The sequence below is a fragment of the Peromyscus eremicus genome, chromosome 3 (genome assembly GCF_949786415.1).
Source record: "Peromyscus eremicus chromosome 3, PerEre_H2_v1, whole genome shotgun sequence".
Classification (NCBI taxonomy): domain Eukaryota; kingdom Metazoa; phylum Chordata; class Mammalia; order Rodentia; family Cricetidae; genus Peromyscus; species Peromyscus eremicus.
This window is the reverse complement of record NC_081418.1, coordinates 17112696-17125957: the sequence shown is the minus strand read 5'-3', so window position 1 is coordinate 17125957 and position 13262 is coordinate 17112696. Positions and strand designations below refer to the sequence as shown.

General features: G+C 43.6%; 1 protein-coding gene across 1 annotated transcript in view; it reads left to right on the top strand.

Moving 5' to 3' along the window:
• Positions 1–13262, top strand: part of Cdk6 (cyclin dependent kinase 6) — a 198008-nt gene that overhangs the window by 90297 nt on the left and 94449 nt on the right. The window contains 1 exon segment of the mRNA XM_059257338.1: positions 7405–7572. Coding sequence (XP_059113321.1) covers positions 7405–7572 — 168 coding nt within the window.

Below are 13262 nucleotides of genomic sequence, written 5' to 3'. Positions count from 1 at the left end.
AAACAGTCTCTAGAAAGAAGCACTGGTACATAATTCATTGTGTAGACTTACTCTAAGTAAAATGAGCCATGCCCAAAAAGATGCACTGTGATTCCACATATGAGGTGTGTAGAGTAAAATCAGAGGCAAGGTAGCTGCCAGGGCTGAGGGGAGAGGAAGGCAGGGATTGTGGTTAAGTAGCACAGAGTTCCAAGTTTGGCAAGATGCAACAGTTCTAGAGATTGGCTCCCCAGTAACATGAATGGCTTAGTATTGAACATACAGTTAAAGTCATAGCAGTGACACTCCAAACTGACCTATAGCCTCCACACAGAGGTGTCCTTTACTACAGTTAAAAGTGTATCAATATCAGTAATAACGAAAAATTGATTCTGGCATGACTAGCCTTTGTTGCTGCTTGAAATCCTCTGCTCTCCCTCTGACATCATCATCACTTACCTGTGGGCTCAGGTAGCTTTTACCACACCTCCTGTAGCCGTAACACCCACCTCAGTTCAATCTGCTGTTACCTGGTTGTCGGGAAAAGCCCTGCTTGACATGTGACGTTTTAAACTGACATTTAGGAACGGTTTAGAGACTCCATAGGAACTGACATTCCTAACATTCCTTGGAAACAAGGTAGTATGCAGATTTAAGGGTGGGAGCCTTATTGAGGGGCCAGTGTCTAGTCATGTAACCCACACTGGCCTCAGACTCCAGGTCCTGAGTGTTCAGCTTACAGGCAGCTGCCATGGCATCCAGCTCTGAAGAAACTCTAATCCTATCTTTGCGAAGAACATGGCTTTCAAAGCCACGTTGGTGTCCATGGCCCATGTTACCACCGAAGGCCATGGGGATGTCTATGGTCTGTGCTGCCACCTGAAGCCGTGAGGATGTCTGTGGCCCATGCTGTAGCCAGAAATCCAGGATCTGGGTTCCCACTGACTCTAAAGAGCAAGGCACCTTCTTTTACAGTGGTATCCATGACTGCAGACTCAGTTGGAAATGGGAGACACAGAAGGGTTCCACCCCACCCTCCCCCAGAAAGAAGCAGTCTAGACACAAAGCCTTTTGAGAGAACTCTTTGGATGTTTGAGACAGGGTTTCTCTGTGTAGCTTTGGTGCCTGTCCTGAAACTTGCTCTGTAGACCAGACTGGCCTCGAACTCACAGAGATCCGCCTGCCTCTGCCTCTCGAGTGCTGGAGTCAAAGGCGTGTGCCACCACCGCCCAGCTTTGAAGGGAAATCTTAAAAATTGTGATAGGGAAGCGGAAGTTTAGCTCTTCATAGTTGATGGCATCTGGTGGGGATGAGGTGGGGAAGAACCAGTTTTCTATAAGGGACTGACCACTAGGAGTCTGACCATGCCCCAGGGAGTATATGGACAACACAAATTGGACTTAGTTATTATTTTCTTTTTTTTCTCCTACTTTTGTTTTGGGGGAGGTTACCAGAATGGGGGGTGGACCTAGGAGGACTAAGAAGCGAATGTGTTTGAGGTGGATTATGTGAAATTTCCAAATAATCAATAAAAATACTATGTTAATAAAAGAACATGGCTTATGTATTATAAGGAGAAAAATAAGTAGTACTGTCTACAAATTGTGTCTTTTAATTTTTGAATGAATAAATGTTTTGTATTCTTAAAGATTAACTTTGAGAACATAAATAACCCAACAATAAATAATAAATCAGTGTGTGTGTGTGTGTGTGTGTGTGTGTGTGTGTGTGTGTGTGTGTATGCGTATCGCCAGAATTAGTCATTTTAAAGCTTCCATTTCTGAGATCAGTCAGAAGGTTTATGTTGGATATTTCATTATCATTAGGAAATTAACTTGTGCCATATGTAGTTGGAAATTAGGACCCATCATAAAGCTTTTTCTGATTAAAAGTTTCTGAAAGTTTTTTAGTTTGCTTATTTTTATTTAAAGAAATAGGCAGAGTCAACCTCTAGAACCTAAAAGATACATTTGATTTGCAAGACTCAGAGATTCCTGGGGTTCAGACTGAGGTCTGGAGTCTTTGAAGGAGCAGCCAAGGGCTGACCTCCTTCTAAGCCACTGTCACCCAGAGCCAGACTATCCACCCTAGTATCCTGTGGAAACACACTTCCTGTCATGTGTTTAGAAAGAGAGAGTAAGGCCCCCACATGTCAGCTTACCACAAGAGTAACTGTGTAGCATGGCGGCGGTGGCACACACCATTAATCCCAGCACTCGGGAGGCAGAGGCAGGCGTATCTCTGTGGGTTCGAGGCCAGCCTGGTCTACAGAGCGAGATCCAGGACAGGCACCAAAACTGCACAGAGAAACCCTGTCTCGAAAAAACAAAACAAAAGAAGGAGAAGGAGAAGAAGAAGAACTGTGCTTGGTGACTACTAGGGAGACGTCTCAAGGTGTGTTCACCTTGAAGAGCCGAGTGGGGTGCACCCCTAGGTTCCCTGACATCTGATTTCATTGCACTGCCACTTGGACTACTGTGGGGGATTTGGGACTTCTGTAGGACAGGTTAGTTTAGATTAAAATCTTGAGCTGACTAAAAGTATGTCTTATTGCACTGTAAAGCAGTGGTTCTCAACTTCCTAATGCCGCAATTCTTTAAACACAGTTCCTCATGTCATGATGACCCCCCATCATAACATTATTTTAGTTGCTACTGCATAACTGTGAATTTGCCACTGTTATGAATCCTAGTGTAAATATCTGATATGCAGTATATCTGATACGTGACCTCTGTGAAAAGGTCGCGACCCCCACCTACTGGTTAAGAACCACTGCTGTAAAGTGAGATAAAGCACACAGACAGTCGAATTCTTTATAAAAACAGTTCTTATGCGGAAACAGATTCTTCATTGAGTGGTACTGCAGTTCATTCATGCATACTGCTCTGTAGAGTTGCAGCCATGTCTTCATTTGGTGCCTGAGTTTGCAGTGCGTTCCACTACCTCTCCTCCTGCGGACACGCTTTCCTTGTGTAGCCCTGGCTGTGCTGGAACTCGCTCTGTAGACTAGACGGGCCTCGACTTCAGGGATCCATCCACCTGTTTCTGCCTCCCAAGTCCTGGGATTAAAGGCAGCACCACTGTTATGGGATTAGCTACACACCACCACCGCCCAACTTTTGAGTAGTAAATTCTTACGTAGAGGAGTTACCTCTCGATGTCATTAACATGGACTGAATATGAGCAAGGTGATGTGGATCCATACTACTTAATCCATGCTTGGATATGGTTTTAGCAAGTCACCTTAGCCTTTAAAGAGCTTGACCTCCACTACGGGTACCAAAAACAACACCAAATAATAATTAATGACATACCTCAGGAAGGTAGGCCACATAGCCACTAAACGTTACATTGTATAAAAGTAGCTAATAGAAGAATTTTGTTTAACTTACAAAATGTTCTCAATAATTTTTTTTGTTGTGAAGTTGGGGGGGTGCGTTCGAGTGTGTGTGTGAAGTCTGAGGACATATTTTTGGAATCACTTCTGTCCTTCCACTGTGTGTTCCAGGGGTAGACTCAGATCAGACTTGTTAGCAAGCAATTCTACCCAGAGAGCTATTTCACCAGCCCAGTAAATTGTATCTTTAACACTATAAAATATATAGATCAACTGTTGTTTAAATATATTTTATTTCTACAAATGTATGTTATTTTGAAAAGAAAATAGAAAGATGCACAAAGATTGATAGTGAATTTTTTCTGTTCTCTTATTAGATTATAAGTAGAGTTTTCTTCTTCCTCTGCTGTATACATGTCTTCTTTAAGCTTAAGATCATATATACTTGTTTTTTGATTTATGATTAAAAATGTAGTGTGCTATATTAAAACAAAGGCAGTGGATACTTTTTTACTCCATAGTTCAGGCTTTTTGTAAGTTCATGTGGGCTTTATCAGTTAATTAGTTCAAGTTTTTAAATTTTATATTCTGAATTTTCTACTTAAGTAAGTTGTTTGAACAGTGCAACATGAAGCAAGCAGATTTATTCCCTGTGCTACTTTAAAAGAATGATGATCAGTGTATAGGAAGTCAAGATGATGAGTGACATTACTTGAAGTTAGTCATGCTTTTTAAAAAGCTAGTGCTTACAAGCTCTGTGAATGTGTTCCTAATAAAAGTACATTTGCCTTAGCAAAAAGACAACTAAGTTTGGCGTCCTCTGCTTCATTTTCACACTGCTGTCTACTCACTGCAAGGTGTCTGCCTGATAGTAGTTCCCAAGGATTGCAAGGCCACCCCTCACCAGAGCAGGTCTCCTCCAAGATAGACACATTTGGAAGCTTAGAAGGCAGCTCCTGCCAGCTCAGAATGCCCATGAGGGGGTCTCAGAAATCACGTCTGATCTCCTGTATCACTGCATGCCCCCTCTTAGCCCCTTGTTCGCGCTCGCCTTACAACTGGCTGCATGTTCTGTAGTTTTGTGGATCTGGCTCTCCCGGAAAACAGGAGACAACCCAGCCATTCTCGCCTTACCAAGTCCATCTGTTAAATGCTTTCCGTGGGCCTGAAACTAGCCTCTCAGGTTGCCTGTGTTGATTGGAACCTCCTATTAGGAAAACTAAGTGCTATTTTCTCCATGTGACAGGTAGAAAAGCTAAGGATTTGATTTTAAGAAGACAGAATTCTAAACTCCAGAAAGTGAACCCAGAACCAGTGCTGTTCTCAGTAAACTGGTTCAGTGATTGTATTAGTTATTTTTCTGTTGCCCTAACTAAATACTGGACGGAAGCCACCCAGTTGCAGACAGGTTCATTTTGTCTCACTGTTTAGAATAGTCTGTCATCGTGAGGAAGGCACAATGGCTGCGGCAGGTCACAGCTGTGACAGCTGAAGTATGAGACTGGTGATAACATAAAGGTGACAACCAAGAAGTGGAGAACTCAAGGCAGAAGGGGGCCAGATACTCTCAAGGCTTTTCTCCTGGCCTAAGCTAGCCATGCCTCCTGAAGGTTCCACAGCCCCTCCCCCCACCGGGGCTGTCAATGGGGAACATCGTGTTCAAACACGTGAACCTATGAGGAATATTTCATGTTCATACCACAACATTCATCCCTTGCCCTCAGAGGCTCATGACCACTTCATAGTTAATACAAACTTTACTCAATCTAGCTTCAAGAATCCCCAGTTGTAATAATTCAAACACTGTTCAAAAACCCAGTCTCCTGAGACTCAGGGCAGATTCTTAGCTGTAAGCCCCTATAAAATCAGAACACAAGTTACATCCTTTGTACAATAGCATGGAATAGACACTCCCATCCCATTCCAGAGGGAAGAACAGGAGACTAGCAAAGGAAAGCGTAGGCCAAAGCAGGACTGAAACCTGTCAGGCAGACACTGAGCCCTGGCACTCCCAACCTGCAGGCCTTTGATGGCATCATCTGAGCGCCCATGACCTCAAATAGCCTTTCCTCTACCACCCTTGCCTGTAGCATGCACGTCTCTGTCGTAGGCCAGTGTCACTCCGTTTCTACAGCCTTCCTCATCAAATGCCCCACAGTCTTGGCATCTCCAGTGTCCTGTAGTCCCCACTCAGAGTTTGGCTTCGTCACTTCCCCTCTGTACATGTCAACTTCTTAGATCTTCTCCAGGTACTCTAACCCTGCTAACATTGGCTTTTTTCTGGAACCTTGGGGAGAGCTTCCATTATCTTGTAACCATTGCATCCTGCTTGCCTGGAAACAGTACCACGTGGGTGACAAGTTCTGATGCCAGCTTGAGATGTCCTACCCCCCAAGGAGTATGGCAGCAGTGGCCTCCACGCACCTGCACCTCAAACCGTAGGAAACGTTTCCCCATGCATCCCTTTTGAAGTCTAGGGCCTCTGTGTGGTAACATTCTTTATCCAGGCTTATTGTTTTTACATCAAGGGTTCTCTTTTTCAAAGGAAAGATTTCCAGAGGAGCTTACAGTTTTCTACTCTGGTGTCTTCTCTGAATGGGAACGCTCAGGCAAAGCACCTTTCTTACTGTCTTCATGGAAAGTCTGTGGCTTCCCTTTCTTGGCACTAATTAATCTCTTTAACCAGTGTAATTGCTTTCTCCTCACTCACATCCTCAGCCCTGTCCACAGGTCTAAAGACACTCTGCTCTCTAATTGCACAGATTTTTTTTTTCATCATTCTCTTCCATTTTTGGTTTTGAACTCATGCTCTAAACCTAACTAGATGCAGTGAACAGTGACCACACCATAGCCTGGATGCTCTGCTGTCTTAAAGTATTTTTCTGCCAGACAGTCCTATTAGGTTTGAATTTAGCCTCACTCCGATATTCGTGGTACAGCAGAACTCAATCATATTTGTTTATTTTGTCAATGATCTGTAGTTTAGTTCTTGGTAGAATTATTGTTCCATCTGAAAGCTCTTGATTACAATCTAGTGTCCACATTCCTGTTGGCATTCCAGCCTTATACACTTTCACTGGAATGTTCTAGTAAGTTCTGCTTACAGCAGTCTAGGACTTCTCCAGCCTACAGCTTGCACATTCTTCCTACAAACTGTTTCCAACTGCATGACCAGGTTTATCGCAGCAACAATCTCACTTCTCATACCAATTTTCTATGTTAATAGTTGTTACGTTGCTGTGATGGGATATCTAACTAGAAGCTACTTAGGGTAGAAGAGGTTGGTTTTGGCTCACAGCTCAGAGGATACCATCCATTCTGGGAAGCCAGCAACTCAAGGTCGAGGTAGAGAAGACAGGAGAAATGTTGGCCTGTCTGCATCATCATGGCTGGAGAAACAGCCCTGGTAAAGACACTGAGAGTCAGAGAAACAGCATGCCTTGTCATTTGTATTTCTTTCTTCATTTAGCTAATCAAGGCTATGATAAGACATCTGAATTGTGTTTTGTTTTGTTTTTAAGACTACTCTAAATTGAGACTTTGGTGTTGTGACCTTGAGCCAATTATCTAACTTCCTTCAGTATGTCAGTTTTTTGACCTATGAAAACAGTCATTCAGCTCAGTGGTGTGATTTAACTAAATAGGTTGCTAAACAGAAAACATTTAGAAACATGCTTGACGCATAGTGACAGTTTAGGAATAAGCACTATAAAAATAATCATTTATATACATATAAAACTAAAGCATTTTATTTGCCATGTATTGACTGTTGAAATAACCTAATAAATAAATGTGTATGAAGTAAAATACATTCCCCTTGATCTACCTCCTGTTTCCCCTCCCCAGCATTAGTCACCAGCGCCTTCCAGAAGGTTTCCTATCCCATAGAAAAGTATTTGTAAGCGGTCCTTTCACCAAGAAAATACCAGTTGGCAGTTAGTATTTCACAGTGTTCTGGAAGATGGGAACATGAAGAGGTAGGGAGACGAGCGTTCATTTCACAGGTCTGCTGGGGATTCGGTGTCTGTTACAGCACTTGAACTGCTCTGGGTGTCTACTGACTTTTGTATGTTTGTTATTTCCTTTAGGATATGATGTTTCAGCTTCTCCGAGGTCTGGACTTTCTTCATTCTCACCGAGTAGTGCATCGTGATCTAAAACCACAGAACATCCTGGTGACCAGCAGTGGACAAATTAAACTGGCTGACTTTGGCCTTGCCCGCATCTATAGTTTTCAAATGGCCCTTACCTCAGTGGTGAGTCCATTCATTGAACGTAGTTTTCCTGTTTTAAATGACCCTCTGCCCCCTTCGTGCTCCCAATGGCGTTTCTTGGTCTGTGAACGGAATGTCTGTCTGCACTTTGTGTTAATGGTGGCTTAGGGGAAAGTGTTTTGCTTACTGCAGGTGCATCTGGCTAGGTTTGTTGCAGAAATAGCCTGTTGACCTCTCAGCCACCAGAGAGGAGTCAGTTACAAATGTCTAAGTGCTTTTTCCTATAACGTGTGTTCTTATAGTTGCGTAGGTAGCAATGGAAGACTGCATGGCACAGAGGCGGGACAGAGAAGGCAGGAGAAATGTCACCTGTCTGCAGCAGTGTGGCTTGAGAAACGGCCACATTGCCTGCCCAGGGGGGATAAAGCAGTCCTCTGAAGCTGTGATGCCATCACCAAAGAGAGAAATTAACTAGACAGTGACCTTGATTGACCTCTGAATGATGAGCAAGCAGCAGCCAGGTGAAGGCTTCACGTGGGCCAGAGGAGAGAGAACCTGAGGCCTTGTTTTGGCAAAGAACTTAAGCTTCAGGGCTGTAACTGTCCTTCCTTTAATTAACTCCTGCTTCTCTTTATAGCTCATCTTGTTGAAGTCTACACTCAGGCTCTAAGAAGAGCATCCAGGAGTTAATATTAATAATCCTTTTCGTTGAAAGCCCGACTTTGTATGAAGTAAATCCATGAGTAGATAGGAGGAAGTAGTGTTCCTTCACTGTGTTACTGGTGGGGCAGGAGATGGATGGAGAGTAAAACTGCAGGAATACTGTCCTCAGACATATTATATTAAAACTTAGAAGAAAGTCCATCTTCAGCCTCAGAGAGGCTCTGAAACCAGAACCTGGCCTGGTTGGTGCTGTCGTTGAGAAATGTGAGGTGGCATCGTTGGCCATTGTTGTGAGGGGATGAGTCAGCGCTTCTGCAGCTGATGCTCCCAGAAGGCTGACATCCACACAGAGAAGCAAACCACAGCAGCCTCCCCAGGCTCCTGCTGTGTCTATGCAAAGCTGAAGTCCAGGAGTGGAAACCGTGGAGAAAAGGAGCTTGGTCAGGAAGAGCATCCACCTTACAGAGAGGTTTCCGCTTCTTTCTCTTTTTCACTCTATGCCAAGCACAAACTCAAAAATCTATAAAACCTCTTCCATTCCCAGCACTGGATACTTCCCCAAGGCACCAGGATCCTTCTGGAACCTTCTTTGAAATACAGTGTGCCCTGGAAGGAGAAATCCCACCTGCCCCCTCTCTGCCCTCTGTTTGCCAGCGCCTTAGAGAAGACCTGGCCTGAGCAGTTATTTCAAAGCCAGGCCTAGGCCTTGGGTGGAGTGAAGCAAGCCCTTATATAACCGCACCAGAAAGGGCTGCAGCTGCGAGCCTCCCCAGTGGGAAGGGTGAGGTAGGCTTTGCACTTCCTTAGGAAGTTACTCTCCTTGTTTTTGGGGGGCCCTGGGGAGAAGCTTGAATAGGCTTTGTGATTAAGGGAGTCCTTGGGGAGCAGATGAAGGAACTAGTCCTTGGACACATTAATTGGGGGAAGGATGAGCTGAGCCAGCAGGACACTTCATGTTAATCCCCTAAATTGGCCCTAATAACTATAAATAAAAACAGGAAACCCAGTTGGGTTTTGTTTGGATTTTTTTGTTGTTGTTAAGGATGAAGAATGGTAACCCAGCTTGTGAGTAACATCAGTTGACATCCCATTCTTGCTGAAAGCTGGTATGTTTAAACAGGAAAATACAGACTAATTCTTTCTTATCCCCAGAAAAGGGCAATAGCAAATATAGATTTGTGATTATTTGATATCTAGTTTGTGCTGTCTATTCTACGTTTACTATAGTGACATAATAAAAATATGTTAGTAACTGAGAAAGACCTCATTCCAAAGAATGATATTTGGAATCTCATGGCAATATTAACAGGTGTGTTTTCATTAGGGTGCTGCATTTTAAAAAGTTCCCACTGTTGGTATTTTTTTTCTGCTTGCAGGAAAAATCCACATAATAAAATGACATATGACACACACATATAAAACCAGAATCACTGTCTCTCAAACTGAACTGATAAGCTATTTTTAGTATTCTTTTAATGGGCTGCACGCCAATGCCTAGAATACCCATTTTACAGTATGTTCTGTCTCATAGGGAAATGGAAAGCCACTTTGCAGAATGGCAAAAGATTTGCAAGTTAACTGACCTGAGACCACGGTCTTAACTGCTCTGAAAAAATGTAAATGTATTGCTTATTTTCAAGGCTTGATTCACAGGCCCTTTTCTCTGAACCCCCTGCAGGAACTGGCTGTTCTTTCCTTAGTGTTAATAGCATAATGCTCTTTAAAAAAAAAAAAGATTGATTTTTGTGCGTTCAGGGTGCACGCACCTGTGTGCACTAGGCAGCCCGAAGAGGGAGTCAGATCCCTCAGAGCTGGTTATTCGTGGGATGCCTGGCTTGTTATGTGGGAACTAGGGGGTCCAGACTCCAGTCTTCATGATTGCCCAGCAATCATTACTAACCTCTGAGCCTTTGTTCAAGCCCCCGGAGAAATAGCTCTTGTATTTTCTGTCCTGTTGGTACTCATTTGGGGCTTTTATTTATAAGGTGGTGAAGCATTTAAAGAGAAATACTCTTGTTCAACCTGGGAGTTTGCATGGGGATTCAGGAAATACTTCTTAATGAATAAGTTAATAAATGCCAACATGTAGAATCATGCATTTTGAGTCCTAAGAAAAATAGGGAAAGAATTGCTTATAGCTTTAATGGTTTCAGTATTCCACATTGCTACCTTCTGGTCCTAACACTGAAGGACTTAGTAAAACGTAGACCTTCAAATGCTCATCTTGTGCCATGGTGTTGACAAAGTCATTGGCAAGAATTCCTGTGCGAAACGAGGAAAGCTTCTTGCCCTTGTCTGGCCTCATGTTAGGACTGAAAGATGGTTTGAACTCAGGCCCACAGATGGATGAGATCTTAAAGTGACAGTAGTCCTCTTTGCTGAATTAGTCACCTGGTGAATCGAACTTCTGTCCTGAGCAGAAAACTGAGGGTGTTACAGGAATGTGTGCCTATTGTGCTCCTACTTATTTAAGGACGTTATTTTTAACTCATTGTGTTTTGATACTAGCAAGCTTTAGAAGAGGTTTTGTATTCTTTAAAGGTAATTAACATCTTCCGAATAAAAGAATATAATTATTAGACAGTTTTTATTATTTTCTTCCCCTGTCTATGTTGATACATCTAGTCACGTGTGAATTTGGGGGGGGTCATTAACAATAACTTGTGTTCTTGAGGGCTTTCTAGAAACTTTTCAGTGTTTTCACATGTAACCTTCCTCCAAAGCTCTTTTTCTCTATCCAGCCTTATCTTCAGTATTGAAGATGTTCATGGCCTCAACACAGTTTCCCCATGTAGAAATCACCAAAGATAATAACAAACCAAGTAAGACTGTTAGAGAGACATAAAAAGTACAAGAAAAATAATCACTTGGGGATTTTTAATGGCAGTAATAAGATTCTAAATATTGCATTACTTAATATCATTCATTTAATACTGCAAGTCTGACACCGTTTGAACTGCTTACACTTCCTCAGACCAGTGTGTGTGTGTGTGTGTGTGTGTGTGTGATTAGCACTTGGTAAACACTGAAGAAACTATTCAGTTTCAGAGAATTTCATATGCTTAGGAAAAGAAAGGAAATGGGGTTGTGACTGTGAGTCAGCAAACTCATACGTGCCAGGTTCTATCCATGAACCTGAGAGATGATACTAAACTAAAGTGGACAAAGGTCTTTGCTCTCAGAGCTTACAAGCAAAATTAGGAGACATTGGCAGGGGCTGGAAGAGATGGCTTAGTGGTTAAAGCACTGGCTGCTCTTCCAGAGGACCTAGGTTCAATTCCCAGCACCCACATGGCAGCTCACAACCATCTGTAACTCCAGTTCCAGGGGATCTGACACCTTCACACCAATGCACAAAGATGTGTGTAATTACTTTTTTAAATTTGGGAGACAGATCTGAATATAGCAGTCACATGAGGGAATATAGCTTTAGAAACCTAGGAAAGGCCGGGTGGTTGTGGCCCATGTCTTTAATTCCAGCACTCCAGAGGCAGAGGCAGGCAGATCTCTGTGAGTTTGAGACCAGCCTGGTCTACAGAGCAAGTTCCAGAACAGCTAGGACTGTTAAACAGAGAAACCCTGTCTCGGAAGACCAAAAAAGAACTAGAAACTGGGGAAAATGCAGTGGAGGAGTAGGTTAGAGTTCTGTGGGACCACATAACTCATGGGTTTACCCGGGCTGGAGTCAGAGAAGCCCACATCATTCACCTGTGCCAGAATGTGGGATGTTCACAAGGGTCCCCAGCATCCTCCTTCCAGAACCCATGTGGATGCCGGTCCGTTGGATGTGTGTACATCAAGTCATCTGCTCATTGTGTGACACCCAGTTAGCAAGCTCACGTGACAGAGTGAAGTAGGACCAGAGGTTGGAGAACCATGTCATCTTTTACACAGGAAAACTCTTTACGATTGTTTCTTCTCCATGCATGTGGTATTTACTCCGGAGACCTGGCAGGGCTTGTGCCCCGGCTTCAGGAGCTGAGTTGCTCCCACAGAAGCCTCCAGAGGCTGCCAGTGCATACTGAGTGGATCAAACCAAGAGTGTTACATGAGCATCATGGAAAAAACCCCAAAGCCCATCACCTCGGCACCTCAGAGAAAGTTCAGGACACACCTCTGAAGCAGGAAAGGCTCCTGTAACTCCCTCCTGCCTCAACATCTTGCCATGACACAAACAGGTCTGTTTTGTTAAAAACTTCCAGTTGCCAGTCCATATTTCATACCTAACAATGGGGTGTTTGTGCTGGTTTCGTTTTCACTTTCACCAGCGAGGGAAGTGGAACACAATGGGGGCGATGCCGAGCTGGGAACGGGACACAGGATTCCCAGGGCTGCTACGTGGAAAACGCCAGGGCCAAAACAAACATGCAGACCCATCCAGATCCTCTGTTGCTCATTCTCGGCGGCAATAAAACATGTCTGAGTTGCTGTCTGATCGGTTAGCCCTGCCTGACGGTAACAGCAAACATCGATGAGCACTGTGTGAGCTTCTCCCATGTGGAAAGAGAATGCATTCTGCACTGTAGAGGAAACCGCTGTGGGTGGGTGTGCATATATGTGGGTATCTCATTACACCAGCCCCGCTTGTGAGGTGAATCAAATGACTGTTCTCCTTGTCCAAAAGATAGGCATTCATTTGGCTCACCTAAGGCTAGCTCCTTCATAAGTGGTGACTGTTGTGAATTAGTTCTGGACAAAAACGGCTGAACTGTAGTGCTCCTGCCTGGGGGATGTTTTACTCAGAGAAAAGACTGGATGTTTTTCACGTGTTCTGTACATGTTCAGCTAGCGTGTCCCATCCAGGTATGGTGTACATAGAGTCTAGTCGTCTCCTGACTTTTTATATTTTGTCATAAACATTCCGTATGATGTCATTCAAATGTCAAAGCCTGAAATCAGACTTCAACGTGAAGACAGCACGTGCTAAAGTTGATGAGATCAAATGCTTTCATGGAGCCTTGTGAGCAGTGGCTTCCCAGGGCTCCAGAAGATGAGAATATTCCTGTCTTCTACCTTCAATATTTTTTGAGGATGTACTTTCTATGCAGTGTCAAGAAATGATCTGAAAC